Source organism: Aspergillus puulaauensis, chromosome 4 (assembly GCF_016861865.1).
Source record: "Aspergillus puulaauensis MK2 DNA, chromosome 4, nearly complete sequence".
Lineage (NCBI taxonomy): Eukaryota > Fungi > Ascomycota > Eurotiomycetes > Eurotiales > Aspergillaceae > Aspergillus > Aspergillus puulaauensis.
This window is the reverse complement of record NC_054860.1, coordinates 809,792-836,822: the sequence shown is the minus strand read 5'-3', so window position 1 is coordinate 836,822 and position 27,031 is coordinate 809,792. Positions and strand designations below refer to the sequence as shown.

Genomic DNA, 27,031 nt, shown 5'->3' with positions numbered 1-27,031 from the left:
AACACAATAAGAAGTATCAAGCCCCTGCAAGCGCACCGACAATCTCCCCAGCAGCTTCCAAAGCCCCCTCCTTAGCCATCTTGACAGCATAAATGCTAACAAGCAAAACCTCCACCAAAAACTCATCCCCCTGCACCGCAGACTCAAGCACCAACTCCCGATCTCTGCCCCCAACAAACTTCTTCCAGCTCCCCACGCTCGACGGCCCCCGACTCTTATCATACGTCGCAAACACCCTACTCTTCCCTTCATCCTTCAACCACATCTTCGAACTCATCTTCTCCTGATCCGTCACCCACTTGTACCTCCCCCTCCCAGGGATATCGATCGTATAGCTATCGCCCATCGTAGACTCTTTCAGCAGACACTTCTGCCCCCGCACGATGAGATCGTATTTACTGCTGAATGTGTGTGACTTGACTTCGCCCACGAGTGCGGAAGCGTTGTTTGGGTCGGCGCCCCGCGCGAGCACGTAGTCTGCTTTGCTGGCTTTGGGGGATGAAGTTAGGGAGTAGAGCGGGGGTGCGGTGGCGGGTGTGCCGGACGGGTGGATGAGGATGATTTTGTGCGTGGTGGGGGATTGGCGCAGGACGAAGGCACTGGGGATGGTGCTGCGTGGTGGATGGGGTTGGGGTTGAGGTATGTTCATGTTCGTGTTCATGTGCATGTTGTTTGCGGGGCCTGGATGGAAGCCGAATCCGTTGGCTGGGCTGGGTCCTGGTGGAGGGGTGTTGTTATGGTTATTGTTGTTAAAGGTATTGTGGGCGTTATATGGTGGTGGCGGTGGAGGGTAACCGTATCCAGGACCGGGAGGGGGAGGGGGAGGACCAGCAAGGTAGGCTGTCGTTGGACCGTATCCTCCAGGTACAGGCTGGGAAGGATGTGGAGGATAGTTGAAGCCGTAGCCTGGACCTCCGTGGTTAGGACTGGAGAAGGCAGCGCACATATTAGTGACGGTATCGGTATGGCAGGTATAGGAGGAGTAAAGTTGTTGAAGGCTAGCGAAGAGAAGGTGAGAAGAGGGAGATCCAGGGTCTTAATATAACAAATGGTTCAGCGCCACGCAGACAGCGATTGGGTGGTATACTGGCAGAGCTAAACCATATAATTGTAGTAACAACAACATAATGGGAACAAGATCTGCTATAAATGACGTCCCGGGATAAGCAGAGCGCCTGATAAGACCAAAAGCGGATTAGGGCTGGGATGGCCGGGGCTGGGCGGTCTTGGCCATTTTTCTCGCCTGAACAGGGTAATTAGTTAATAGGGTTCTGCTGACGTTGAGATTGGATTATTCAGGTATGCCGGACTGTAGACCAAGTGGGCTTGGTCGGCTGTGCCTGCAGCGAGCGCTCGGTTCCTCTATTTTGGGTCTACTCCAGGATTAAGGCCTGCGGAGATCAGGCACTAGCAAAAGACAGACGTATACAAAGTAGATTCGCAGACAGATAGAAATCTATTGACCTTCCATTCTAAGAACCGCAACATAAAACACAATCAATCAAGTCGCACTAGGGGGATACATCACATTCTATCTTCCCCTCATCCAAAGCTACAAGCGCTCGACCACCTTGGTCACGAAGCTTGTTGGAGCTAATCATTATCATACTCCAGATCCTCTAGACGGATTCGTTTAAAGCGCGTTCCCTGGCCTCATTTTCTTTAGCCTGCGCCATCAAGGCCCTCACCAAGTCTTCATATGGATCATGCTTTTCCTCAACGGGATGGTCAGGCTCGGGTTCGGTCTGCTCCGTGGCCATTTCAGCTTCTTCGCTGACTTCCTCAGATGACAGCTGTGAGACGTTTGCAGCCTCGCTCATCGCCTGCTTGTATGCAATTTCTTCAGCAAGCGATAACTGGAACTGCAGTCCCGGGTCATTTGTTTTGCTGAGGAAACCGGCTTGCTCTGAGGGGAATTCGGAGAGGTGGAAAAGCTTCTCCAACTCGTCGTTCACTGCCCAGGAAACACGCTCCAGAATCGTATCTGTGAACTCTCTCATCGACAGCCCTAAATGCTGCATAGCCTTGTAGAGTTGTTGCTGAATCCCAACCGCGTTATCCTGACTCGCGGACTGTGCCGCCAGCAAGTCGTCTAACTTGCTGTCCACGCCGGCTATTTTCGAACTCAGTCTCCCCTCAAGAGATTGCTTTTGGCACTTCGGTGCCTCGCCGCTCACTCGTTGATTATTCACCTCAGAGTAATGAATGGGTGGCTCGTTGTCTCCCACGTTCTTTAACCATTGCGCTGCCCCTTGGTCAGTCTGGAAGACTTCCAAGGACTGCTGGTCTGTCCGGGTGCGCTTTAGCTCGTCCTCGGCCAGGTCTAGCTCATCGTTCAGGTTTTCAATCACGGATTGGTCGTGCTGTTGGGTTTTATAGAGCATTTGGTATAGAGCGATGGGATCTTTGAGGTATGTTTGGAACGTGCCGGGTGAAACGTCGGTGGGAGATCCATTCTCACGCGTCAGTTTTATGGTCCGTATATGGGGAGGCGACTGCTTCTTGAAGCCGCGTTGATATGGCGGATTATTTTTCATGATGTGGGAGTGAAGTAGAAAATAGAGTAGAAGTAAACGGTCGAAATGGAAGCAGAAGTAGGAGTAGAAAATGGAGTAGACGATGCTGTAGAAATAGATGTAGAAACAGAAGGTGCAAGAGAATTGGGGTCGGCTTTATAGTTGCAGGGGGTCATGCTCAGGCGGAAAGGTCTTCCGTATGCAACAGACCATCGAAAGGTTTTAACACTTGCTCGTTTGGATTTTCTCGACCAGGTTTGGTTCAGGTGCATGATAGGACCTCTGCAGTGTTTTCTCCTTGAAGGTTCCTTGGAAACTTCAAGAACGGTCATACTATAGATAATGAACATGTGGCCTCCTTATTTCGGTAACCTCTGTATTCCGGTATTTTACGCGAAATCTCCAGTTTGATAAAAAATAGCCAGCAATGACGACTCGAATGTAAGTGGTGGTTGTCAAGAATAAAGTGCGTGGCCCGAGACAGGTAAAAGTGCGTGTGTATTGCCATCGGTAAGATGTCATCGAGGCTGAACTCCACGCCGAGTTTCCATTTCATTCTCACCATCGCCGCCTCATCCCGACAATCCCATCTCTGTCCTGCGGCATGGGGTCCGTGGTGTCCCTTTGGCTTCCGGATTACTTACAACCCACAGCTCAAGTTCTCCCCGCCCATCCTTGATTCCAACCGAACCGTCGAAACCATGTACACGTCCTTTACGGGCAACTCTCGCCGCCCCCGGCAGGTCAACCTCTCCGGCCGCAACAACAACCCCTTCGCCGCCTATCCCTCCGGTCGACAGAACCCGCATGGCTCGGGCCCTCAAAATACCCTCGCCATCGCACAGCAGGAACGCCTGGCTAGACAACAGGAGAGGGACCGGCTAGGGGCTACGCGGGTCGTGCAGCGGACATGGAGGGGCTACCGGAGCAGGAAGACAACGCATGGAATGTGGCGGGCGGAATGGGACGCGATCGAGGACGAAAGGACAGAGTCTCTACCTTTGTTCGATGATCTCGCAAAGCAGCAAGGCAGCGAGCTACAGCCTGCTGCTCCGTTCGGCACGGCGAGTGCGTGTCTGCAGCAGCTCCGCCTGCTGGTTCAGTTCTTTGAACGGCGCAATAGCGGCGACGTCGCTCGCTTGGTATACTTCTCGGATGCGTTTCAGAAAACATTACACGAGGTGCCGTCCCTGGCCACGGAGGGGGAATGGACGATGCTCTTGAAGCGCCTGGCTGAGATAACCTTGCGGGTGTTGCACTCGGCGGGTTCGTCAGCTGTGCCCGCCTTTACTGTACCACGGCTTCTGCAGCTCTTGGTGTTTCTCACGGGTCTTATCCCCAAGCCGATGGCGCGCCTCGCCCAGAATTATTATTCGACCATGGCCATTCTGACGAGGAATTTTGCAACGATATCGGATCGGTCGCCTTTGTCGAAACCCGATCTTATTCAAACTGTTCTTGCTTTGCTACTGCCTATCACTTCCGAGACCCTCACCGCGTATGAGTGGTTTGCCAAGAGCTATCTTACCCTTCCCGACCTCATGGGCTCTTTGGGGTCATTGGATATTTTGGCAAACAATGTCAACTACAAGTTATTGACGTCTGCTCTGGAGCCTCTACATATTGGTTCCGCTGACCGCAGCCAAAGTTCCGATGGAACGGACTCTCGACTTTGGCTGCTGGCCTATTTCATATATTTCAACAGATTTGCACTAGGAGATCAAACTGCGAACCACGCACCGGAGCTTGGTTTTGTCAAAGTCGTTTCGGAGCTGTTGAATTCGACAGCGCTACAAATTACTCGGCGCTTGGAAGCTGAGGAGTCTGCGGATTTTGACGACGATAATCATAATAATAAGCAAGCCTTTCTGCATCCGTTTATCAAAGATCAGATATTCAGCCTGGTCAACCCAGCGAGCATAACAGGTCTACTATCACAACTCCAGCCTGCCCACCTATCCCAAGGCGAACTCGCAGATTCCAACTCTGATGCTTCCAAAGAAGCCAAGGATCTAGCTAATTACGCTTTGACGCTGCTTAGAGTCTTCCCCCGGCGAGGCGATGATATCCGCATGTGGCTATACTTGGGATCCGCTGCCTCATCAGACCGGATGGGTGGGTCAACATCGAGAATACCAGCTGTCAAATACTTTTGGCATGCATCGAGGTCCAGTAGGTTGTTTGCAGCGATCAGTCGTGACTCCACAAAGGTTTTGCCATTACTGAAGCCTGCGAACGCGACATCTGGAGCTACAGACATTTCTCAAGCCGACAGGGAGCAGGAATGGACCACTATCCTCCTCTTCCTCGAGCTATATACTTTTGTCCTCAAGGTTATGGACGATGACGAGTTCTTTTCTAGCGCCTCCTCTTTCACTGCTTCTTCCAATGCGCGTGTGACTTGGACCAGGGAAAGCGCACTTCCGCTCAACGATATCAAAGAACTGACCATCTTCCTCAAGAATCTTGCATTTACTCTTTACTGGAACTCGGCCGACCTGACCGAAAACGAAACAGTCCCAGATGGTGGCGCGGGACTCCGAAGTTATTTCAGTTCACTCACGCCGCAGCTGGACACAATAGGGAGTGTTAGGGATATAGAAAACAAAAACAAAGAGAAGGGCCTACCTGGTGTAACAGGAATCCCACTCGATTACTTCAAGGGTCTTATTACAGGTCTTCTACGGATGGTGCACGAACGGGACTCTCGACGAAAGTTCCTCCCCGAACGTCACTGGTTGATGACCGACCGGTTCGACATGGAGGGATTCATCCCGGCCGTTGTCGCAGAAGAAGAGAATAGGCACCAACTTCAAGACGAAGACGAAGAGGACCCCGATGACCTGATGAGTGATGCATATGATGAGCCGTCTCTCGGGCTTGTCGGAACAGGCTTTGCCCAACAAGCGCGTCGGATTGAATCTCTGAGGCGCCGCCAGCAGCAGGCTGCTCGTCGCAAACAGCTAGAGGCTGTGGCGCCACGGCTGGAAATATTGAAGAACATGCCCTTTTTCATACCATTTGCGACTCGGGTACAAATATTCCGCGAGTTCATCTACCGCGATCAACTCCGTCGAAGACACGGGTTCATTGACCCGGATTCATGGCGGATGTCGGTGGCACAGGCGTCTATGGGCGCACTTAACGGGCCGCCGATGACAGATATCTTGAACAGACACCATGCGAATATCCGCCGCGAAAGTTTGTTCGATGATGCGTTTGACCAGTTTTATGAACTTGGGGATGGACTCAAGGAGCCGATTCAGATTACGTTTATTGACAAGTTCAATGCCCCAGAAGCGGGCATTGATGGGGGCGGTGTTACGAAGGAGTTCCTCACCAGCGTTACCAATGAGGCGTTCAAGTCTACGGTTGGCCTGCGGTTGTTCGAGGAAAACGATCAACACCTGCTATATCCTAGTCCGGTTGCAGTCGAGCAACGAAAGGAAAACCTACGACAGCTGGGATTGAAGGAGAGTACCTCCGAGTGGAACGAACAGGTCCGTGACTTGCTCCGGAGGTATGAATTCTTGGGGCGTGTAATTGGAAAGTGTCTCTACGAAGGAATTCTGGTCGACGTTGGTTTTGCGCCGTTCTTCCTGCTAAAGTGGGCTTTGACGGGCGGGATGAGTTCTGCTCAACGAGAGACAGCGTACCGAGCAAACCTCAACGATTTGAAGGATCTGGACTCAGAGCTCTATCAAGGTTTGGTAGGTGGAGTTTATTCCCGTGCTTTCAATGCTTTGTTGCTAATTTGATCACCTTTCAGCTACAATTGAAGAACCATCCCGGAGACGTGGAAGACTTCTCGCTGGATTTCACCGTCACGGACACGATACCGCTCCCAGATGGACGCAATCGGACTATCACTCGAGACTTGAAGGGTAACGGCTCCGATACAGCTGTCACGAATCAGAATCGCCTAGTATACATATCTTACATCGCTCGCTACCGGCTTCAAGTACAGCCGGCCCTACAAACCAACGCCTTCCTACAAGGTCTGGGACAGGTAATCCAGCCATCATGGCTATCAATGTTCAACCAATCCGAACTGCAGACGTTAGTGAGTGGCGAGTCCGGTGACATTGACGTTATGGACCTGAGACGAAACACTTTGTACGGTGGCGTGTACACAATAGGCGATGACAAAGAGGAGCACCCGACAATCAAGCTATTTTGGGATGTAATGGAAAGGATGACAAACGAGGAGCGACGGAAGGTGCTTGGGTTTGTCACGTCGACACCACGGGCGCCGTTGTTGGGGTTCAGCCACTTACATCCGCGGTTCAGCATCCGCGACTCCAGCGAGGACCAGGAGCGGCTTCCTAGTACGAGCACTTGCGTGAACCTGCTGAAGCTGCCGCGGTATAAGAGCGCGAGTGCGCTGCGGGAGAAGCTGTTGTATGCGGTGAATTCAGGGGCCGGATTTGACCTGAGTTAGATTAGAGTAGACTAGGAACACACTTTATCTTATGATTTTTAATATACTCCGTCCGTGGTCAGTACGGTGGCGCCAGCCCTAAAGCGGCGGCACCTCATCCCAAAGCGGGCTAGCGCAGCCAAAATGGCCAGAAAAAAATAAGAAACCCAAAAAAAAAGACTGGACCGCCTTCACGTTGAAGTTTTTTTGTCTCTTTCTCTCTTTGATCTTCCTTTCCTCCTCCCCTCCTCAAAGACTCTCTTCCCTTTCATTCTTCTCTGCCATCCTCCCTTTTTTTCGACTTTAATCGGAAAAAAAACTCCAAAAAAAACCCGGAAAACCAAAAAAAGTTTAAATATCCCATCCTCCTCCTCAGATTCACTTATCTGAATCTATATCTCTCCACTGTGCGGTGTGTGCGTCTTGTGTGGTTGAATTCCCGTCTCGCTGCCGCCTTTGCTTCATTCCTCGTGATCGCGTCTCTTCGCATCGCCAAAAATCTTCAATTCGATTCTTCCTGCCCTCCGATCTTCTCCCCAGTCCCAACCGAGTCCGTACGTCTCCCGCTGTGCTGTTCTTGTGTTGTTGCTTTTCTTGGCTGCCTTTTCTGTCGCGACCGCCTTTGCTTCCCCCTCCTTCCGTTGTGGGATCGACAGAAAAAAATCCCCTGCGCATCTAGCCTGCGCCGGGTATGTGATTTCTCTGAGATCCCCTTTGATGTCTTTCCCTAATTACATTACTCGTGCCTCGGCTGTGGTCTTGCTGTCATGGCTGGAAAATTTGCTGGGGCCGATGAACAATGATTGCTATTTTTGAGCTCACGCAGCTCCTTTTCTTCTGCTTTGATTGAATTGTTTCATCTTTTTTTTTGCTTTCTCTTTTACATCGCCCAGATTTACCAGCTTCCAGTTTGCTAACGCGTTTCTTGTTGGCCGCAGTAATCTACCTTCAAAATGTCCGCCGAAGCCTCTACCACCCCCGCTCCCGCCGAGAACACTGCCAACGGCACTCCCGACAACGCCGCTGCCGCCGAGGTTACCGCTGTCGAGGCCCCTGCTGCCACCTCTCAGCCTCACTCGGCTTCCCTCTATGTCGGTGAGCTCGACCCCTCCGTGACGGAGGCCATGCTCTACGAGCTCTTCTCCTCCATCGGCCAGGTCGCTTCCATTCGTGTCTGCCGTGACGCCGTCACCAGACGCTCGCTTGGATACGCCTACGTCAACTACAATGATACCTCTCACGGTGAGCGCGCTCTTGATGAGCTGAACTACACCCTGATCAAGGGCAAGCCCTGCCGTATCATGTGGTCCCAGCGTGACCCTGCTCTGCGTAAGACTGGCCAGGGCAACGTGTTCATCAAGAACCTGGACAACGCCATTGACAACAAGGCTCTGCACGACACCTTCGCTGCCTTCGGCAACATTCTCAGCTGCAAGGTCGCTCAGGATGAGTTCGCTGTCTCCAAGGGTTACGGTTTCGTTCACTACGAGACTGCTGAGGCTGCCAACAACGCCATTAAGCACGTTAACGGCATGCTTCTGAACGACAAGAAGGTCTTCGTTGGCCACCACATCTCCAAGAAGGACCGCCAGAGCAAGTTTGAGGAGATGAAGGCCAACTTCACCAACATCTACATCAAGAACATCGACCCCGATGTTGAGGATGACGAGTTCCGCAAGATCTTTGAGCAGTATGGTGAGATTACTTCCGCCACTCTGAGCCGTGATTCGGAGGGCAAGAGCCGTGGCTTCGGCTTTGTCAACTACTCCACCCACGAGAGCGCGCAGGCCGCCGTTGAGGAGGTGAACGACAGGGAGGTCCGTAGCCAGAGGCTCTACGTTGGCCGTGCCCAGAAGAAGCACGAGCGTGAGGAAGAGCTCCGCAAGCAGTACGAGGCTGCCCGTATGGAGAAGGCCTCCAAGTACCAGGGTGTCAACCTCTACGTCAAGAACCTCACTGATGATGTCGACGACGAGAAGCTGCGCGAGCTGTTCGGTCCTTACGGCACTATCACCTCCGCAAAGGTGATGCGCGACACCAACCCCGCTGAGCCTGATACTCCCCCGGAGTCTGAGAACAAGGAGTCCAACAAGGAGAATGAGAAGGCTCCCGAGCCTGAGAAGGAGGAATCCTCTGAGGAGAAGGAGGGTGAGAAGGAGGGTGAGAAGGAGGGTGAGCAGAAGGGCGAGAAGAAGCTGCTCGGAAAGAGCAAGGGTTTCGGTTTCGTTTGCTTCAGCTCCCCCGACGAGGCCTCCAAGGCTGTCACTGAGATGAACCAAAGAATGGTTAACGGCAAGCCTCTCTACGTTGCCCTTGCCCAGCGCAAGGATGTCCGCCGCAGCCAGCTCGAGGCCAGCATCCAGGCTCGCAACAACATCCGCCAGCAACAGGCCGCTGCCGCTGCTGGTATGCCCCAGACCTACATGCAGCCTGCCGTTTTCTACGGTCCTGGCCAGCAGGGCTTCATCCCCGGCGCTCAGCGCGGTGGTGTGTTCCCTCCCCAGCCTGGTATGATGATGGGTATCCCTGGTGGACGCCCCGGCCAGTACCCTCCCTTCCCTCAACAGGGCGGACGTGGCATTGCCCCCAACCAGCAGATTCCCCCCAACTTCCAAGGCCTCCCCATGGGTGCCATGCAGGGCCCTGGTGCCGTTCCTAACGGCATGGGCTACCCTCAAATGGGTCAGGTCCAATTCGGCGGTGGCCGTGGCCGTGGCGGTGTCCCCGGAATGGGTGGCCCCATGCGCGGTGGCTTCGCTGGTGGCCGTGGCGGTGTTCCTCTTGGTGGTCAGGGTCGCCCTGGCCAGGGTGGACGCGGACAGAACGTCGGACAGCCCGGACCTACTGAGTCCGCCGGTGGACTCTCCGCACCCGCTCTTTCCGCCGCTCCTCCCCAGCAGCAGAAGCAGATGCTCGGTGAGGCTCTTTACCCCAAGATCCAGGCTGCTCAGCCCGAATTGGCTGGTAAGATTACTGGTATGCTTCTCGAGATGGACAACACTGAACTGCTTGGCCTGTAAGTTTTCTATTACCCTCTTGTAATATGTCAATATACTAACAACGTCACAGTCTCGAGGATGACGAAGCTTTGCGCGCCAAGGTTGACGAGGCCCTTAGCGTTTATGATGAGTACATGAAGAACAAGACTGATGAGCCGGCTGCTGAGAGCAAGCCCAAGGAGGCCGCCGCCGAGGAGACCCCTGCTGAGGAGAACAAGTCGTAAATATTGTGGACATAATACCTGGTGTACCACAGATTTGTGATTTCATGTTCCCGCGGGCTACCATGTCGGAATTTTGTCCCCCACGTTCTATTTTTGATGACATGACCTACCCATTGAATTAACGATTCATCTCTTTCTATCCGCATTCCCTATATCCTCTTATTATCCGCCCTCTACTCTCTCTATTTCTTTTTATTTTCAGATTTTTTTTTTATCCCTCCTGGTCCTGATATCCCTGGGTTCGCGACGTTCTTGTGTAGGACGGGAGAAAAGTTATTCGGATTCCATGGCTTTTTCTTTTTCTGTGACGAGAGGGAGGAAGTTGTGATGTCTTTTAGCTTCTTACCTGCTCGTTTACTACTGAGATGACACGAGTGTAATATAGACTTATGACTTCCTCACGGATTAGTCTTCTTGAGCTTGTAGTTGACATGGATATATATATCCAATGTCTTGCGTAGTCGTACATATCGTCATTCATAAAAGCCTAAAAGGTGGGATACTGCTGCCCAAACAGATCCATCAAACTATCAAAATTCCCCTCCTGCAACAAATCCACCATATTCATATCCAAATCCAGCGACTGGTCCCAGTCCCCATCCTCCTGCCCAGGCACCACAATACTACCAGATAACCCGGAAACACCTAGGCCATTATTACCGGCAGTATTCCCAGCGAGACCAGGTGTATCGACACCCTGGTTCTCAGCGGAATCATGTTCTGCACCCGCATAGTTATTATCTAGTTTCCGTTTCTTCCTTGTTGAACTCGACGGTCCTGCTTGCGATTGTGATGTTGATGTTGATGCTTGCTCGCCGATACCTAGTAATGAAGTAGATTGGTTGGCGCCTGCAGTTATTGATGTGGTAGTAGCAGTTGCGCCTGGGTTTGTTGTCTCCTGTCGTCGGGAGACTGCGCGCAGAAGGAGTGTGAGTGCGCGGTGGCAGTGTTTAGCCGGTTCCCATTGCGTGGACATGGCGCGGAGGATGTCGATGCAGGATGAGATTTCCCTTTTTTTCAACCCGTTAGCTTTGTTCGTTTACCCCTGCTATTCGTTTGTTTGGTTGTTTGTGTTGTTTGAGGGAGGAGAAAGACATACAGAACACCCTTTGCAAGAACATACTGGCCCAACTGACACGCAAACGCGAGGACCAGACCGGCCATCCACGCGGCGGATAGGAAGCCCGGCCAGAAGAGGGCTTGGCCGGAGTCGCGCTGCGCTTTGAGCGCGAGGAGGATGTGGCGGGCGGCGGAGATGCAGGACTGTAAAGCGGAGGCGAATTCGGGGGTTGTGTTTGGGAGGCTGAGAGAGGGGCGGTGGAGGAGGAGGAGGAGGTGTTGGTAGAGGATTGTGAAGAAGGGGGTGTAATTGAAGGGGGCTTCGTCCATTGAGGCTGTGTCTGCTGGTGGTGGTGGGTGTGATGACTTGTGTAGAGGGGGAGGAGAAGGGGGTAGGTCGAGGCTGTTCCACCATTTGTGGACTGAGGTCGTCAATACAAGGACGGATGCCTGGGAGATGGAGCGGACGAAGATGGACTTGTGGAAGAGTTCGAGGGCTTCGCCGGTTAGTTTGCCTGATTCGACGTAGCTTGCGAAGGGAGTTTCTTTTCTGGCTTGTTCGGCTTCGCCCTCGGAACGGGACCGTGGTGTCGTTGAGGCGTTTGGAGGCGGGAGGTGTTGCAAGGGTTTGTGGACTTCTGCGCTTCCTGGGGGGCAAACGTCGATGTCTGAGTCTTGGACACCGAGGGGGAGGCCTAGGGCCTGGCTGAGGTAGCGGTCTAAGGCATACGCAGACCAAAAGATGCGCTTGCGCAGGTGACGGTGCTGCGAGGAGGTAGAAAGCTCGCGGTATCGGAATGGACAGCGGTGCAGGCCTGCGTGGAGCATTGAGCGCAGCATGCAGCCGCCTACGGTGGAGGCGGTGCGCAGGGACATGGTAGCTACCAGATAGAGCTGACAGGCGAGTAGAGCCTGCAGAGAGAGAAGATCGTGGCGCGCCGTGAGTGGGCTCAGTAGGGTGTGTATACTGGCGCTGATCGGTGGTTGGATCCTGCATTCCTGAGGCAGTGGGAGACCAGGGCTAGTCAGGCTAGCCAGATGGAAGACGCATTGGAAGATCGTAGTCCAAGAAGCATTGTGTTTGTTTCGTGACGGCTGTTGAGTCTGCGATTGTGGTTTTTCAGAGTACAAAGACTCCATTGCATGCAGGAAGGTTGGTCCATGGATGAACGGGAACAGAGGATGCCAGACTTTGAAGTAGACCATCATAAGGTCGCGAGCCAGAGGCTGCGGTGGCGCCTGGCCCAGGATGCAAGCGATTGAAGGATCATAGTCCCACTGCGAAACCGGCGTCTCCTCGTGAGTATTTGGATGCAAATTCTCCTCGCCGCCGACGAGCGTGTCCTCCGGCTGGGGAAATTCGGTTGACGAGGAGCCAAAGGCGCGGCGGACGGTGTTGATGAAGAAGACGCCGCTGGACGAGCCCACAAACTGGCTCTCCTGAGGAGAATGGGCTGTCAGCGAGCCAATCTCGGGGGTTTCCATTTTGATCATTTTATCATGGCGGAAATTGATGAGAATTGAAAGAAAAGGATGAAGTGAGGTTGAGGTTGAGTGAAGTAGCATGGGAGACCGGAAGATCTTGTTCCGATATACAACACAACACCACAACTTCTCTACAACTTCTACGACAACCTTCTTTCTCCGTCAAAAACTTCATATTTCATACTTGGATATTTAAAGTCGCTCGATTTCTGCACACACTGCGTCCACCACGTCCCGAGTCTTCGCCTTCCCGCCCAGATCTGCTGTCAGGATTCCCGCCTCACACACTCGCTCAACACAGCCCATCAGCTTGTCTGCAGCATCCTTCTCGCCAATCCATGTAAGCATCTCTGCAGCCGACCAGAATGTTGCTACCGGGTTCGCTACGCCCTTCCCAGTGATGTCAAATGCACTCCCATGCACCGGTTCAAACATAGAAGGGTTCTTCCGTGTTGGATCCAGGTTACTCGAGGGAGCTACACCAATCGACCCAGCAAGTCCAGCAGCCAAATCTGACAGGATATCCATGTGCAAGTTCGTTCCAACAATCGTGTCCAAGGAGTCGGGGTGGGCCACCATTCGAATGGTGATCGCATCCACCAGCATCTTATCCCAGTCGACGTCTGGGAAGTCCTTGGATACCTCCTCCGCTACCTCATCCCAGAGAACCATCCCGTGGCGCATCGCATTGCTTTTAGTCACTACTGTGAGCTTCTTACGCGGTCTCGAACGGGCTGTCTCAAAGGCGAAGCGCATGATGCGCTCGATGCCAACGCGGGTGAAAATGGCAAGCTCTGTGGCCGCTTCCCACGGTTGGCCGATGTGGCTGCGGCCGCCTTGACCGCAGTACTCGCCTTCGGAGTTCTCTCGAACGAGCACCCAGTCAATACCATTCTTGGCTGTGTTGAGGGGGGTTTTGGTGCCAGGGAATGTCCGGACGGGGCGGACGTTGGCATATAATTGAAGAGGGCTGCGGATCTTCAATAGTAAACCCCACAGAGAAACATGGTCGGGGATATCTATCACTGTTAGATGGAGGAGTCACTTGAATGGATGCGAACTCACCAGGATCGCCGACAGCGCCGAAGAGAACTGCGTTGAACTTGCGGAGAACATCCAAGGCATCGTCCGACATGAACTGGCCGTGCTCTTTGTAGTAGGCTGTTCCCCATGGGATATGGGAGAATTCAATCTGGAAGTCTAGCTTGGAGGCGAGCTTGTTGACGACCTCGATGGTGGCTGACACCACTTCCTGGCCAATGCCGTCACCGGGAATTGAAGCGATCCGATGCATCTTCTGTGTCATGTATCCTGTGTGATTGCTTGTTGGTGTTGTGAAAGTGAGTGCATATAGCTTGTTATATAAGGCCGGAGTATATCGGTAGAACAATCTGCCTGATCTCTCCCGAACCCCGCAATTTGTAGCCCGCCATCGGACATGCTTCCGGTCCTTTCTCGGGCAACATTTTCGACACCAGTCTCTAATTACATTGAATTCATGAGTTCGTATCGACTTGACGGGATTGGTATTCCGATTGGTGAAGGAATTGAGATTTCCGATGTTGGTCGTGGGATCGCAGTCATCTACAGGTACCGATCTGGCATGAACTGCAACTACAGGCAGTCCCAACAATCCACATTTCCTGTATAGAAAAGTAACAAACTAGAGGCTCCAGAGCTAGCTCGATATGCATAATTAGATTTCTGCAGGTCATTCCACTCTGAAAGTACGTAAATCACGTGACCTAAATATTTTCTGTCAAGTCAACGCGACACCAACTTGTCATCCCCATTTCACATCACAACCTGCATTGATTGTCTTTTATTCTTCAAAATGCCTATCCGATCTCAGTCGCGCATTACAACCGCCTGCAACTCTTGTCGCCTGCGTAAACAAAAGGTAAGGGTCTCCCCCAGCAGAGACAGCGCTAATCCCGCAGTGTAGTGGAAACAGGTAAGCATCGCAACACAGCGCGACGATGCGACGATACGACTCTAATGAGAATAAAGGCCAAAGTGCATACAGTGTCTCGATCATGGGAGAAACTGCGATTGGCCCGAGCAGCTGAAGCGGTATTTTACTATTTGACTACGAGCAAGCCCCCAAATGCTAACCCCAACAGAGGACCCGCAAAAGGCTACATCGAAGCCCTCGAGCGCCGCCTCCATGAAACCGAGAATATCCTCTTAGGGCTTCTGGAGCAGGTTTCTGATTCCCAGCTCGCAGGCATCCCACATCCCACGGCGCAGCTCCGGTCGGGGAAACGGGGCACCGAGTACTGGGGCTTATTTCCGCTACGATCTGTGCAAGAGATCCGGTCGTGGCAGGAGGACTGCCAGCGATCAGCTCCAGAGCATGGTTCTACTTCTACTTCCACGCCTAATCTTGATCAACCGGAGTTCATTACTCCTGCTGCTGTAGATGCACCTGTGACGCAGGAACAGTCGCAAGGGCTGCAGGCGCAGGAGAGCCCGGAACCGCAACCGAGCGTGAGTGCGTGGAGTGGAGCTCCCTCGGCCAACTTCCAGCAACGGTTTCTGTGGTAGTGGCTACCACTTGGATCTTATTCGCTATATCCCCTCAATGGTACTCCCACTGTCAATTCGGGCAGTTTAAGGGGTACTCCCGGGTTCTGGGGATCCCCCCGACCACCGGAGCCCCGCAAGTCAACCAAGTTAACCAACTTCAGCCGATGGCTTGAGGGAGGAAGTGCCCCACGGTAAAGTTATTCATATGCAGTGCCGCTGTGGCAGTAATCATCAATCAAACACAGCAATGGCTTTCAAGAAGGTCAGTCTTCTGCCCGGTACAGCTGAATGGGGACTAATATGCAGTAGATTATCATCGTCGGCGCAGGCCCATCCGGTCTCATTCTCGGCCTCCTGCTCTCCAAACAAGGTGTGGAAGTCGATCTCCTCGATGCCGACACAAAGGTCAACGACCAGCCGCGCGCAGCACACTATGCCTCCCCGGCTGCCTACGAGCTCGACCGCGCAGGTGTCCTCGACGATGTGAAATCCCGCGGCTTCACCTTTGGAACCATGGCCTGGCGCAAGCCCGACACCACATTCGTGGCTGGAACCACCACTGAGCATCTTCCTGCAGACTACCCGCACCGCATGGTGGTGCTGCCGCTCGACCTCCTCGGCCAGCTGCTGGTCGAGCACATCCAGCGCCAACCCACGGCGCATCTCAAATGGTCTCATCGCGTGCTGAAAGTCGGACAGGATGCGGACCAGGCGTGGGTGGATGTCGAGACTCCAACAGGCCAGCACCGCATGCAGGCAGACTATGTCATCGGGTGCGACGGCGCAAGCAGTACCGTTCGCCGCGAGCTCTTCGGGCCCGAATACCCAGGTGAAACACTCAACGCGCAAATCATCGCCACAAATGTATTCCTCCTGCTGTCATAATCTTCCCGCTCTGCATCTCAATTCTAACAGATTCAGGTCTACTATGACTTCACAAAAACCCTCCCCTCAGACTCAAACTTTATAATCCACCCGGACAATCTCTACATGGCGGCCCGGATCACAAACGACGGGCTGTACCGGGTAACATACAAGGAAATACCCAACCTCAGCCGCGAGGAATACGTCGCCCGCCAACCAAAGCGCTATGAAGACATTCTCCCCGGGCACCCAAAGCCAGGAGAGTACAAGATCACCAATATCTCGCCTTATAAACTGCAGCAGCGCTGTGCACCGTCGTTCCGTGTTGGGAGGGTTGTCCTCGCGGCTGATGCGGCGCATTTGTGTAATCCTTTGTACGTTCCTAGATAATTACCCCACGTTCAATCCCATAACTAATAAATTTTACAGCGGCGGTCTCGGGCTAACAGGTGGAATCGCCGACGTGGGCTGTCTCTACGACGCGCTAATCGGGATCCACAAAGGACTCGCGGACTCAAGCATCCTCGACAAATATGCTGAGATCCGCAGACAGATCTGGGTTGACATCATTGACCCGATGTCGCGGGAGAATTTTGCGCGCCTGCACCAGGATGCGGACACGGCGCGCGAGAACGATCCGTTCTTTAAGATCTGTATACAGGCGGAAACGGATAAGGATCTGAGCAGGGAGCTTGCGTTGGGGTATGATAAGTTGAGGGTTGATATGTCGCAGTTTTATACTCGGGGGTCTCAGATTTAGCTGGTTTAACAGATTTATTAGGATATAGTAGCTTCTATTCACCAATTGGCATCTCAGTACATGGCTATATACAACTCATCACCTCTATGCTTCAAGTATCTCTATATAGTCTACACTATCCAGAAACAACCTTCTCCCCCCTCAAGTCCTGAATCTCCCCCTGACTAAGCCCAATCTCCCCCAAAATCTCATCCGTATGCTCCCCCAACAACGGCGGCGGACGTCTCACACTCGGCTCCGCCCTCGAATACTTCACCGGCGGACTAATCACCTTAAGCGGACCACAAGCCGGATGCGCAATCGTCTGCACCATCCCTCTCGCCTGGACATGTTCATGCTCCATCGTCTGCTTGACATCATTAACAACAGCGAAGGGAAGCCCGCTCCCCTCGAAGCGTGTCGTCCATTCAGTCGTTGTAGACTTGCGCGTCTCCGTCTCGATTAGCGTTTCCAGTGCTGTGCGGTTCGTTACTCTGTCTGTGTTTGTGAGGAAGCGTGGATCGCTGGCCCATTCTGGCTTTTGGAGGCGGGCGCAGAGGATGCCGAAGAGGCGGTCGTTCGCGCCGCCGACGAAGATGTCGCCGTCTTTGGTTGCGAAGGATTGGTAGGGGACGACAGACGCTATACCAACATATTAGCAATCCCTTCTCTTCCTAGAAACAAACACGCAGGTTAAAGATAGAAAAAGGAGAACATACGATGCGCAGTCCCCCACCGTCCCGTATCCTTCTCCCCGGAAACCAACACGCCCTCACCCATGTTCGCCAGCGTTGCGACCTGGCAATCACTCAGACAAACATCCAAATGCTGTCCTTCCCCTTTCCCTCCTGCCTTTTTATCATTAGGCTCAACACTCTGACTCCTCGCCCACAACGCCGCAAGAATACTCTGCACAGCATACAACCCGGTCGTCAAATCCGTAACCGCAACACCAACCTTCACGGGCGGGCCCTCCCTACTCCCCGTCAAATGCGCCAGGCCAAACTCCGCTTCGACCATGACGTCGAATCCCGGCCGGTTGCTGTACGGGCCTGTTTGGCCGTAGCCCGTGATGGAGGTGTAGATTAGGGACGGGTTGATCTTGGACAGCGTCTCGTAGTCCAGGGCGTATTTAGCTAGCGTGTGCGGGAGGTAGTTCTCGACTAGGATGTCGGCTTCTTTGGCGAGTTTGTGCAGGATGGATTGGCCGGTCGGGGTTGCGAAGGAGAGGGCTAGACTGCGTTTGTTGCGGTTTACCTTGGGTGTTTGTTAGTTTTATAACTTAGTTTTTGAAATTACTAGGTGGTGCCGCACAGAGAGGTAATATGCGCTCTCGCCGTTTCCTTCTCGGCCGTCGATATAGGGTGCATAGGGAGGGCCCCAGGCGCGCGTGTCGTCGCCGCGACCTGGGTGTTCGATTTTGATTATGTCTGCGCTGGGAGCAGTCAGCATTTGCTTTTGCATTCTTTTTTGGTCATTCAAGTGCCTACCCCAGGTCGCCTAATATTTGGGTACAATATGGCTATTCGGCTTTTTAGTTGTATCCAGATCTTATGAGATGCGAGACAGATACATACCCCTGCCAGGACGCGACTTAGATCGAGCACTTTGAGACCCGCGAGGGGGAGTTTCTTGTTCTTGTTCTTAGTCTTGTTCTTGGTGTTGCTGGCTGTGGCCAGGGCGCGGGTGGTGATGCCATTGGGCCTAAAGAGAGGGAGGGAGAGGCGGCTGAGCATGTCGACTGCCTGATAGTTGATGCTATTCAAGAGATAACTTGGTCTGGATTTATGATTTTGGAGAAGGTTTTGGCCCTGCCCCACCGGTGGGTGCGACCCCACATTCTTCTCCTCGATACGTGCGGAGAAGCTAAATGGAAGTTGAAGGCGAAGAATTGGAATTTTGATTCAAAACTAGGTATCATATATACAGATTTACAGCATCGGCTTCAGGTCCGCCGCAACCTTGAACGGGGCTTCCGTCTTGCTGCGAATCTCGTCGACGGTCACGCCTTCGGCGTGCTCAACAAGGGTGAGGCCGTCGGTCGTGCTGACCTGGAAGACGGCGAGGTCGGTGATAATCGTGGATACGCAGCGCGGGCCGGTCAGAGGGAACGAGCACTGGGACAGGATCTTGGGGTTGCCCTTCTTGTCGGTGTGTTCCTGCGCTTGTTAGTACGGGCTTTGCTATAACTCACGTGGAGATACGTACCATAGTGACAATAACCTTGGTCTTCTCGGGGTTGGCGACCAAGTCCATGGCGCCGCCAACACCCTTGACCTTACCGGGGAGCATGAAGTTGGCGAGGTCTCCGTACTGGCTGACTTGCAGGGCACCAAGCATGGTCATGTCGATGCGGCCAGCGCGGATCATGCCGAAACTCTCGTGGGATCCAAACAGAGAAGCACCCTTGCTCAGGGTGACGGTCTCCTTTCCGGGGTTGATAAGGTCGGGGTCCTCCTCGCCGGGGCGAGGGTAGCCGCCCAGGCCGAGGATACCGTTCTCAGCCTGCAGGAAGACTTCGACGCCTTCGGGGAGGTACGAGGGAGCGATAAGAGGCATTCCGATACCGAGGTTGACGTACATTCCGTCCTGGAATTCCTTAGCGGCACGCTTGACGATCCGCTCGCGACGGGCAGTGGCCTCGCCAGAGCCTGGAAAGTATTAGCATTTCCCAAAGTATCTCAAAATCGGCAAACCTACCAGCCTGGAGCATCTCGCTGGGGTCCTTGGCGTAGGTGAGCTTCTCGATCTGCTTCTTCTCCTGGCTCTGGATAACCTTGTTGACGTAGATGGCCTGTAGGTGGATTTCCTCGGGGCGGAGCTCACCGACCTCGACGATCTGGTCGGCTTCGACGATGGTGTACTTGGCGTTCTTGCCCATGGCCTCGTTGAAGTTGTTCTGAGCCTTGCGGAACTGACAGTTGCCGAGCTTGTCGGCCTTGTCAGCCTTGATCAGAGCGTAGTCACCGAAAATCGATTCTTCCATGATATAAGCCTTGCCGTTGAACTCGCGGGTTTCCTTGGGCTTGGAGTATTCCGCGACCGTTCCGTCCTTGTTGTAGCGCACGGGGAGTTCACCAGTTTGTACTACAGAAATTAGAGTCATTAATAAAGAGGCTAGAGAGGTATATTAACGGCTTACCGATAGTTCCATAAGCAGCAGGGGTGTAGAAAGCAGGGACACCAGCGGCACCAGCAGCGCATTTTTCAGCAATGGTGCCCTGGGGGGTCAGTTCCAGAGCAAGGTCGCCAGAGAGATACATCTTCTCAAAGACCTTGTTTTCGCCAATGAACGAAGCGATCATTTTACTGATCTGCTTCGACTCGAGCAGCTGGCCAAGACCAGCACCAGGCATACCGGCATTGTTGGAGACAACGGTCAGGTCCTTGATCTCGGGGCGATCACGGACAGCGTTGATCAGGGTGTTGGGGACACCGGAGAAACCGAACCCTCCCACAAGGATTGTGGAGGAGCCCTTCATGTCGGTGATAGCATCAGCGGCGGTGGTGCAGCGCTTGTCGACAGCGGGTCGAGAGCACGAGGCGGAGAACTGCCGCCGCCAAACGGCGAACGGACGGACGACCGCAGGAACGGGTCGAGCCATGATGGAGGTCAATTCTGGGGAATTGAAGAGAGAAGAAGGAGCGGAGGCATCTGGAAATAATAAAAGAGCTCCATGCTTGATCGGCTAGAGACTAGACAGCGTGGGGCCTGATGCGCTGGGGAGAAGCCGACAAAGTGATTATCCGGCTTGACTTTTGCCACCATCCGAAATCGGTCTCCCTGTCGGCATCTGGGATGACTAACCCACCCGCGGCATACATTCGTGGTCTTCTATTGGTCAAATTTACGAATCCACCCTTTCTAGCGCCACTCGGCTGGGGAGATCGGATGTGCGCTCTTCCGACTCTGCCTGAGGCACTGTTCTTTAACAATGGACTGCAGTTAGCATGAAAACAAGCATGGCAAGGTCTGAAGGTGTTCGGCAGTGGTTGGCTGTCCAAAAGTCTAGACCGGCTACAACTCATTGGCTTGCACTTGGTAGTATGGCTTCAGCGGTAAGTCGAAGAACTGAGACGAACAGCGATTACCAAAACAGATTGTTAAACTACAAGATCAGTGCTGTTCTCGTTGTTAAATCGGTTAGAACTGGTAAATTGAACTGGACAATTCCAGGGTCCATCCCGGGAAACGTGGTACAACCCGATATAACCCGAATCAAGCATTGTTCGGTATGACGTGCAAGTCCGGTTCCATGTCTACGGGTTACACTTTATCTGGAGCCTACATGGTTGACAGGAAAGTTGACTTGGATAAGACAAATAATCTACATCTATATTTTAATATCAGTCGATTGTGAGGATAGACATCTCGCGCTCCTCATCTTGAAAACGGCAGCCCTTGAGGGGATGGATATTTGTAACCCTGACTGGAGCCTGGGGTAATTCCTCACTGCCGCGAGATAACTCTTGGTCTTAGCAGTATCTGTGCTTAAATGTTTGGATATTGGATGGAGAGTCTCCAGAACTGATGGTGGGCAATGTTGGGACGTGAACACTATGAAGGACAGGATTGGGCTTATTGAAGCCACTTGATGTAGATAGTTTCCAGATTCAGTGTACAGTTTAGTCCATGCAATCCACCAAATAGAAATAACAAACAAAAACTGTATATTATTAGGTCAAGTCACCCCGCGGCCACCCCACTCCAGCTATTGCCCCACTGCCACCTGTTAGCCTGCAACTCACCGTTCGTTCTGATTCCTGAGGCTGCAGCTGTCTGGAGGAAGCTGTGCATGTGGGGTTCTCCGACTCAGGAGGTCGATTATACTCGGGTACACAGCATCAAGTTGTATAACTTGTACGGAGTATGTGAGATCAGTCGGAAGAGCGGTCGGTAGATGGTGGGGCGACCCCACAACGAAGTACTGACAGTCTTCCACTGTGTACATTTACTCTTCCAACATCCCCGCACGATTCACCCTACATACTCTGACCTTATTCTTCTTGATCACAGCAACGACTAAAATGTTCCGCAACGCCCTAACAAAAACCCCCCACGACATCGTGATCCTCTCATCCGTGCGCACCCCCATCACGCGCGCCTTCAAAGGCGGATTCAAAGACAGCTACCCGGAAGAACTGCTAATCCCAGCCCTGCAATCCGCAATCCAACGCGCGGGCATCCCCTTCTCCGCGGTAAATGACGTTTTGATCGGCAACGTGCTCGCGGAGCTGGGGTTCGCAAAGACAGGACGCACGGCGCTCAATGCCGCCGGCTTCCCCAACGCCACGACCTTCCATACCGTGAATCGGCAGTGCAGTAGTAGCTTGCAGGCGATTACGCATCTGGCGCATGCGATTGCGGTGGGGCAGATTGGGGTTGGGCTTGCTGGGGGGGCGGAGAGTATGAGTAGGAATTATAACCCGAGTCGGGGGATTCCGAGGGATGTGTCTCCGCTTTTGTTGGGCTCCGGGGTGAAGGATGCATTGGATTGTCTGGTGCCGATGTTGAGGACGAGTGAGAATGTTGCGGAGCGGTATGGGGTTGGCAGGGGGGAGCAGGATGAGTTTGCGGTGGGGAGTCAGAGGAAGGCCGCTGAGGCGCAGGCCAAAGGGAGATTTAAAGAGGAGATTGTGCCTGTGAATGCGAGGAGGGTGGACGCCGAGACGGGGAAGGAGACGTTTGAGGTTGTGGATAGGGACGATGGAGTTAGGGCTGGGGTTACGCTTGAGAAACTGGCAAAGCTGCAGCCTGTTTTGGAGGGGGGGTCCTCTACGGCTGGAAATTCGTGAGTATTCTCTATCTATACGATGTTGAACGTTACTAATGTTTGGAGGTCGCAAATATCGGACGGGGCATCTGCGACTATCCTGGCCAGCCGGGCGTGGGCTGAGGCGCATGGGCTCAAGCCGATTGCCCGCTTTGCAGGGACTCAGGTTGCAGGCTGTGCCCCGGACGAGATGGGCGTTGGGCCGATTGATGCTATTCGCAACCTCTACAAGCACAGCGGGGTCTCGCAGAGCGACGTGGATATCTTTGAGCTGAACGAGGCGTTTGCCAGCCAGTCCATCCACTGCATCAGGGAGCTTGGCATCGATATGGCCAAGGTCAACCCGAACGGCGGTGCAATTGCCCTGGGACATCCCATCGGGGCTACCGGAGGACGCCAGACGGCGACGCTGCTTGCAGAGCTGACGAGACAGGACAAGGAGGTTGGCATTGTGAGCATGTGCGCCAGTACTGGGATGGGCGTGGCGTCGCTGTTTATTCGGGAGTAATGTACATACTCTATATTGCATAGTACAATTAATTGCATTTTATACTCCGTGTGTATGTACAGTAGTATAATAACAGCCCCACAGAATAACAAACCTCGTGGGGCCCCGGACTCCATCCATATTTGAACCGTCCCAGAAGTTAGAACTCTCTACTCTCTCTACCACTCTATACTCATATCTTGTACCTCAGCATGTCCCTCTTCGCACAGCTCTCCCGTGCCTCGCGCCAACCGCTGCGCATCGCACGCATCCCCAGGCGCAGCATTGGCTCCGTCAGCGCCATCGACTCCAGCATCTTCCGCACGCTCTTCGGCACAGACCAAATCCGCAAAGTACAGCCCTCTGATCCTCCTAAATTCCAAAACCAAAAGTGCAATAAACTAACAAAATCAGGTCTTCGACGATGAAGCCTACATAACGCGGTGCATCGAAGCCGAAGCCGCACTCGCCCGCGCCCAATCCAAATGCGCCGTAATCCCCTCGCACATCGGATCCCTCGTCACAAGCAAAGTACTCGACTCTTCGTCTCTGGATATGGAGCGCCTCCGCCGCGAAACCGAGATAGTCGGGTATCCGATCCTGCCGCTCGTGCGCCAACTCTCCGCCATGTGCGGCGCCGACGCAGGGAAGTACGTGCACTGGGGCGCGACCACACAGGATATCATGGACCTGGCCAGTGTACTGCAGATGAAAGCCGGGCTGGAGATTGTGGAGGGGCTGGTGAGTGATATCATCAGTATACTGCGCGGACTGTCTGTGCGGTATCGCGATACGCCGATGGCCGGGCGGACTCATCTCCAGCATGCGCTTCCTGTGACGTTTGGGTATAAGTGTGCGGTGTGGCTATCCGGGTTCCAGAGACACCAGGCCCGGCTGGCGCAGTTGAAGGAGCGGGCGCTGCTGGTGCAGTTTGGAGGCGCGGCGGGGTCTCTTGCGTCGCTGGGTGATGGGGATGGTGGGATCCGAGTGCGCAGGGCGTTGGCGGAGGAATTGGGTCTGGGTGACCCGCCTATTACGTGGCATGTAGCGAGGGACGGGGTCGCGGAGGTGACGAACTATCTTGCGCTGTTGGGTGGGTCAATGGGCAAGCTTGCGCTTGATGTGATTATCATGTCGTCGAATGAGCTGGGGGAGGTGTCTGAGCCGTTTGTGCCGCATCGGGGCGCGTCGAGTACGATGCCGCAGAAGCGGAATCCGATCTCGTCGGAGGTGATCCTGGCTGCGTCCAAGGTGTTGCGCTCGAATGCGGGCCTGGTGCTTGATGGCATGGTTGCGGACTTCGAGAGGGCCAGTGGGCCGTGGCATCTGGAGTGGGTTGCGGTGCCAGAGAGCTTTGTGCTTGCTGTTGGGGCGCTGGAGCAGACCAAGTTTGCTCTTGGAGGGTTGTGTGTGCATTCGGAGGCTATGTTGAAGAACCTACATTCTACAAGGGGGTTGATTGTGGCGGAGGCGGTTATGATGGGCCTTGCGCCGTTTGTGGGCAGGCAGAGGGCGCATGATATTGTGTATGAGGCTTGTCGGGAGAGTATTGAGAATGGAGTGAGCTTGGAGGAGGAACTGCTGAAGAAGACAGAGGTGACCGAGAAGATGAGCGCGGAGAGGGTCAGAGAGCTGTGTGATCCTGTCAACTATCTGGGGGCATCGGGGAGAATGGTGGACGATGTTCTGGCTGTTGATTAACACTATTACATAGGAAATGTATGTACAGAATAGCTAATGTCTGTATAGCTTCAATTAGGGTTTCTCCACATCGCCCCGCAAACACCACCAGAATCAGCCTCAGTGCTATCATGCGATCAATCCACGTGGAGCTCTGGTTCCATGAACTGCTCCCGCTGAACCTCAGCCAAACCATATGTGGGCCACAGTTGCTCCACATTCAGTAACCCAGTCCCTATGCCTACAAATAATCTATACACACTGGATCCCTACTGCTTCAACCATCTCACATCAATCTCACATCAAAATGGCCGCCCCTCCAATCAAAGAACGCACCCCTATCAAGGACCTGCAAAAGGTCTTCCACTACACCGACACCATGACCCGCAAACCAACCCGCGACAACGACCCCTACGAGTACACGGCCGGGTTCGGCAACAGACACCAGTCCGAGGTCATCCCAGGCACGCTACCTGCTGGTCAGAATAACCCCCAGGCCCCGAGATTCGGTCTATACACAGAGGGCATCACATATTCGGCGTTTACGGCGCCCCGGCATTCCAATTTCAGTACTTACATGTACCGCGTTAGGCCGGCTGCTGCTCATAGTATGTCCTAACCTACTTTAGTTTTGGATTTAGTTGCTAATGTGAGCAGATGGATACAAGACCAATATCCAGCACAAAGCAGATATCGAAAACTGCTTCTTAACGCTTAACCCGCGCGTCGCTACACTAGCAGAACAGGGCGAGTGGGCTCCCTTCCCCTTGCCCAAGGAAGACGAGAAGATCGATTTTGTTGATGGACTGCACACCATCGGTGGAAGTGGTGATCCGAATCTACGTGAGGGAATCGCATTATATGTTTTTATGATCAATGCCGACATGGATCACCGAGCCTTCTGCAATACGGACGGTGACTTCCTTATAGTAGCACAGCTGGGGAACCTGGATATCCAAACCGAGCTGGGGATGTTGTTCGTCCAACCCGGCGAGATCTGTGTTATCCCACGCGGAATCCGCTTTGCTGTGCGTTTGGGCCCTGGTCATTCTGCTGCGAGAGGGTACATCACTGAGGTATGGGGATCGCGGTGGGAACTCCCTGACTTGGGTCCGCTTGGAGGTCATGGACTTGCGAATCCGAGGGACTTCTTGCATCCTGTTGCGCACATTGATGAGAATTTACATGAGGATTGGACTGTCGTCAATAAGGCGAATGGACTGTATAATGCTCTTGAGCAGGACCATAGTCCGTTTGATCTTGTTGCGTGGCATGGCAATGTCGTTCCTTACAAGGTACCCTAACCCTACTTCCTCCTCAAGCCCATCTGAGATCCTCAATTGACACAATGTCCAGTACGACCTGACCAAATTTTCCTCCCAAAACGCAACCTCGATCGACCACACCGACCCATCCGTAAACTGCGTCCTTACAGCTCCCTCACGCGACCCCGTCACCCCTCTCGCCGACTTCCTCTGGTTCGGCCCCCGCTGGGACGTCGCCTCGAATACCTTCCGCCTGCCTTACTTCCACCGCAACTCGGCGACGGAGTTCCTGGCCTCCCTGTACGGGAATGGCCTCGGCCGGTCTGACGACTTCTTACCTGGCGGCGGGAGTGTAGAGATCAGTCACACGCCGCATGGGAATTTCAGTCCGGAGTATGTTTGGGAGAGTAGAGAGCAGGTTAATGAGCCGAGGAGGATTCTGGAGAGTATGTTCCCTTTTCTTTCTTTCTTTTTTCGTCTTTCTTTGCATGGCACTATGAGAATGGTAGTGGCTAATAAGGCATCAGACCAAATGACCATTATGGTTGAGAGCAGCCGGTCGTTCCTCTTCACCGAGTATGCGCGCTCTGGCTGTGGTGTGTTTAAAGACCAGGGCACGGATCCGAGGGCCTGGGATGCGCTTCCGGATAAGTTTTCGGCTTATCCTAATATTCAGGAGATACTGCGCCAGGTGAAGAAGGATAAGCAGGAGAGGAAAGAGCGGTTGGAGGTGTTTTATGATGATGAGCGGTTGGCTGAGTTGGCGAAGTGATTGTTCACCACATTTGGTTGTTGTTAGCTTCTAAATATATATAGTACTATATCTAGTGCTACTCTTGTTCATATATAGCGTTTAAACTCGACTCTTCACATCGTCACCCTTTACATCATCATTGGTGTCCTGCCAGACAGCAAGAACAGCGGAATAGCTTAGTAACAATACTTGAATACACCAACCATACCCTGGTATCGATGAAGGAAGCGGACAAT

At 53.3% G+C, this 27,031-nt stretch overlaps 13 protein-coding genes across 13 annotated transcripts; 7 read left to right on the top strand and 6 right to left on the bottom strand.

Moving 5' to 3' along the window:
* Positions 1-16: 16 nt before the first annotated feature.
* On the bottom strand, positions 17-946 carry APUU_40353S (uncharacterized protein; the record flags this gene model as incomplete). The annotated part of the gene is made up of 1 exon (XM_041703415.1): positions 17-946. The coding sequence occupies one exon, from the start codon at positions 944-946 to the stop codon at positions 17-19; it is 930 nt and encodes a 309-aa protein (XP_041556103.1).
* Positions 947-1,619: 673 nt separating this feature from the next.
* On the bottom strand, positions 1,620-2,537 carry APUU_40352S (uncharacterized protein; the record flags this gene model as incomplete). Its single annotated transcript, XM_041703414.1, has 1 exon — positions 1,620-2,537. One exon carries the CDS (start codon positions 2,535-2,537, stop codon positions 1,620-1,622), a length of 918 nt encoding a protein of 305 aa, XP_041556102.1.
* Positions 2,538-3,031: 494 nt separating this feature from the next.
* On the top strand, positions 3,032-6,957 carry APUU_40351A (HECT-type E3 ubiquitin-protein ligase; the record flags this gene model as incomplete). Its single annotated transcript, XM_041703413.1, has 2 exons — positions 3,032-6,226; positions 6,286-6,957. The coding sequence occupies 2 exons, from the start codon at positions 3,032-3,034 to the stop codon at positions 6,955-6,957; spliced, it is 3,867 nt and encodes a 1,288-aa protein (XP_041556101.1).
* Positions 6,958-7,889: 932 nt separating this feature from the next.
* On the top strand, positions 7,890-10,159 carry pab1 (polyadenylate-binding protein; the record flags this gene model as incomplete). Its single annotated transcript, XM_041703412.1, has 2 exons — positions 7,890-9,952; positions 10,006-10,159. The coding sequence occupies 2 exons, from the start codon at positions 7,890-7,892 to the stop codon at positions 10,157-10,159; spliced, it is 2,217 nt and encodes a 738-aa protein (XP_041556100.1).
* A 487-nt stretch (positions 10,160-10,646) lies between these two features.
* APUU_40349S (transcription factor domain-containing protein) lies at positions 10,647-12,703 on the bottom strand (the record flags this gene model as incomplete). The annotated part of the gene is made up of 2 exons (XM_041703411.1): positions 10,647-11,169; positions 11,259-12,703. 2 exons carry the CDS (start codon positions 12,701-12,703, stop codon positions 10,647-10,649), a joined length of 1,968 nt encoding a protein of 655 aa, XP_041556099.1.
* A 192-nt stretch (positions 12,704-12,895) lies between these two features.
* On the bottom strand, positions 12,896-14,009 carry APUU_40348S (isocitrate/isopropylmalate dehydrogenase family protein; the record flags this gene model as incomplete). The annotated part of the gene is made up of 2 exons (XM_041703410.1): positions 12,896-13,722; positions 13,769-14,009. 2 exons carry the CDS (start codon positions 14,007-14,009, stop codon positions 12,896-12,898), a joined length of 1,068 nt encoding a protein of 355 aa, XP_041556098.1.
* A 528-nt stretch (positions 14,010-14,537) lies between these two features.
* APUU_40347A (Zn(II)2Cys6 transcription factor domain-containing protein) lies at positions 14,538-15,250 on the top strand (the record flags this gene model as incomplete). Its single annotated transcript, XM_041703409.1, has 4 exons — positions 14,538-14,603; positions 14,644-14,657; positions 14,714-14,776; positions 14,827-15,250. The coding sequence occupies 4 exons, from the start codon at positions 14,538-14,540 to the stop codon at positions 15,248-15,250; spliced, it is 567 nt and encodes a 188-aa protein (XP_041556097.1).
* A 229-nt stretch (positions 15,251-15,479) lies between these two features.
* Positions 15,480-16,856, top strand: APUU_40346A (FAD-dependent oxidoreductase; the record flags this gene model as incomplete). Its single annotated transcript, XM_041703408.1, has 4 exons — positions 15,480-15,494; positions 15,542-16,096; positions 16,154-16,470; positions 16,526-16,856. 4 exons carry the CDS (start codon positions 15,480-15,482, stop codon positions 16,854-16,856), a joined length of 1,218 nt encoding a protein of 405 aa, XP_041556096.1.
* A 115-nt stretch (positions 16,857-16,971) lies between these two features.
* Positions 16,972-18,571, bottom strand: APUU_40345S (CaiB/BaiF CoA transferase family protein; the record flags this gene model as incomplete). Its single annotated transcript, XM_041703406.1, has 5 exons — positions 16,972-17,477; positions 17,555-18,092; positions 18,150-18,270; positions 18,326-18,357; positions 18,413-18,571. 5 exons carry the CDS (start codon positions 18,569-18,571, stop codon positions 16,972-16,974), a joined length of 1,356 nt encoding a protein of 451 aa, XP_041556095.1.
* Positions 18,572-18,766: 195 nt separating this feature from the next.
* APUU_40344S (3-oxoacid CoA-transferase) lies at positions 18,767-20,440 on the bottom strand (the record flags this gene model as incomplete). The annotated part of the gene is made up of 4 exons (XM_041703405.1): positions 18,767-18,994; positions 19,044-19,486; positions 19,536-19,922; positions 19,978-20,440. 4 exons carry the CDS (start codon positions 20,438-20,440, stop codon positions 18,767-18,769), a joined length of 1,521 nt encoding a protein of 506 aa, XP_041556094.1.
* A 1,423-nt stretch (positions 20,441-21,863) lies between these two features.
* Positions 21,864-23,117, top strand: APUU_40343A (thiolase family protein; the record flags this gene model as incomplete). Its single annotated transcript, XM_041703404.1, has 2 exons — positions 21,864-22,627; positions 22,676-23,117. 2 exons carry the CDS (start codon positions 21,864-21,866, stop codon positions 23,115-23,117), a joined length of 1,206 nt encoding a protein of 401 aa, XP_041556093.1.
* Positions 23,118-23,308: 191 nt separating this feature from the next.
* APUU_40342A (class-II fumarase/aspartase family protein) lies at positions 23,309-24,797 on the top strand (the record flags this gene model as incomplete). The annotated part of the gene is made up of 2 exons (XM_041703403.1): positions 23,309-23,449; positions 23,511-24,797. 2 exons carry the CDS (start codon positions 23,309-23,311, stop codon positions 24,795-24,797), a joined length of 1,428 nt encoding a protein of 475 aa, XP_041556092.1.
* Positions 24,798-25,083: 286 nt separating this feature from the next.
* On the top strand, positions 25,084-26,813 carry APUU_40341A (uncharacterized protein; the record flags this gene model as incomplete). Its single annotated transcript, XM_041703402.1, has 4 exons — positions 25,084-25,384; positions 25,434-26,071; positions 26,133-26,487; positions 26,569-26,813. The coding sequence occupies 4 exons, from the start codon at positions 25,084-25,086 to the stop codon at positions 26,811-26,813; spliced, it is 1,539 nt and encodes a 512-aa protein (XP_041556091.1).
* Between the last annotated feature and the right edge of the window lie 218 nt (positions 26,814-27,031).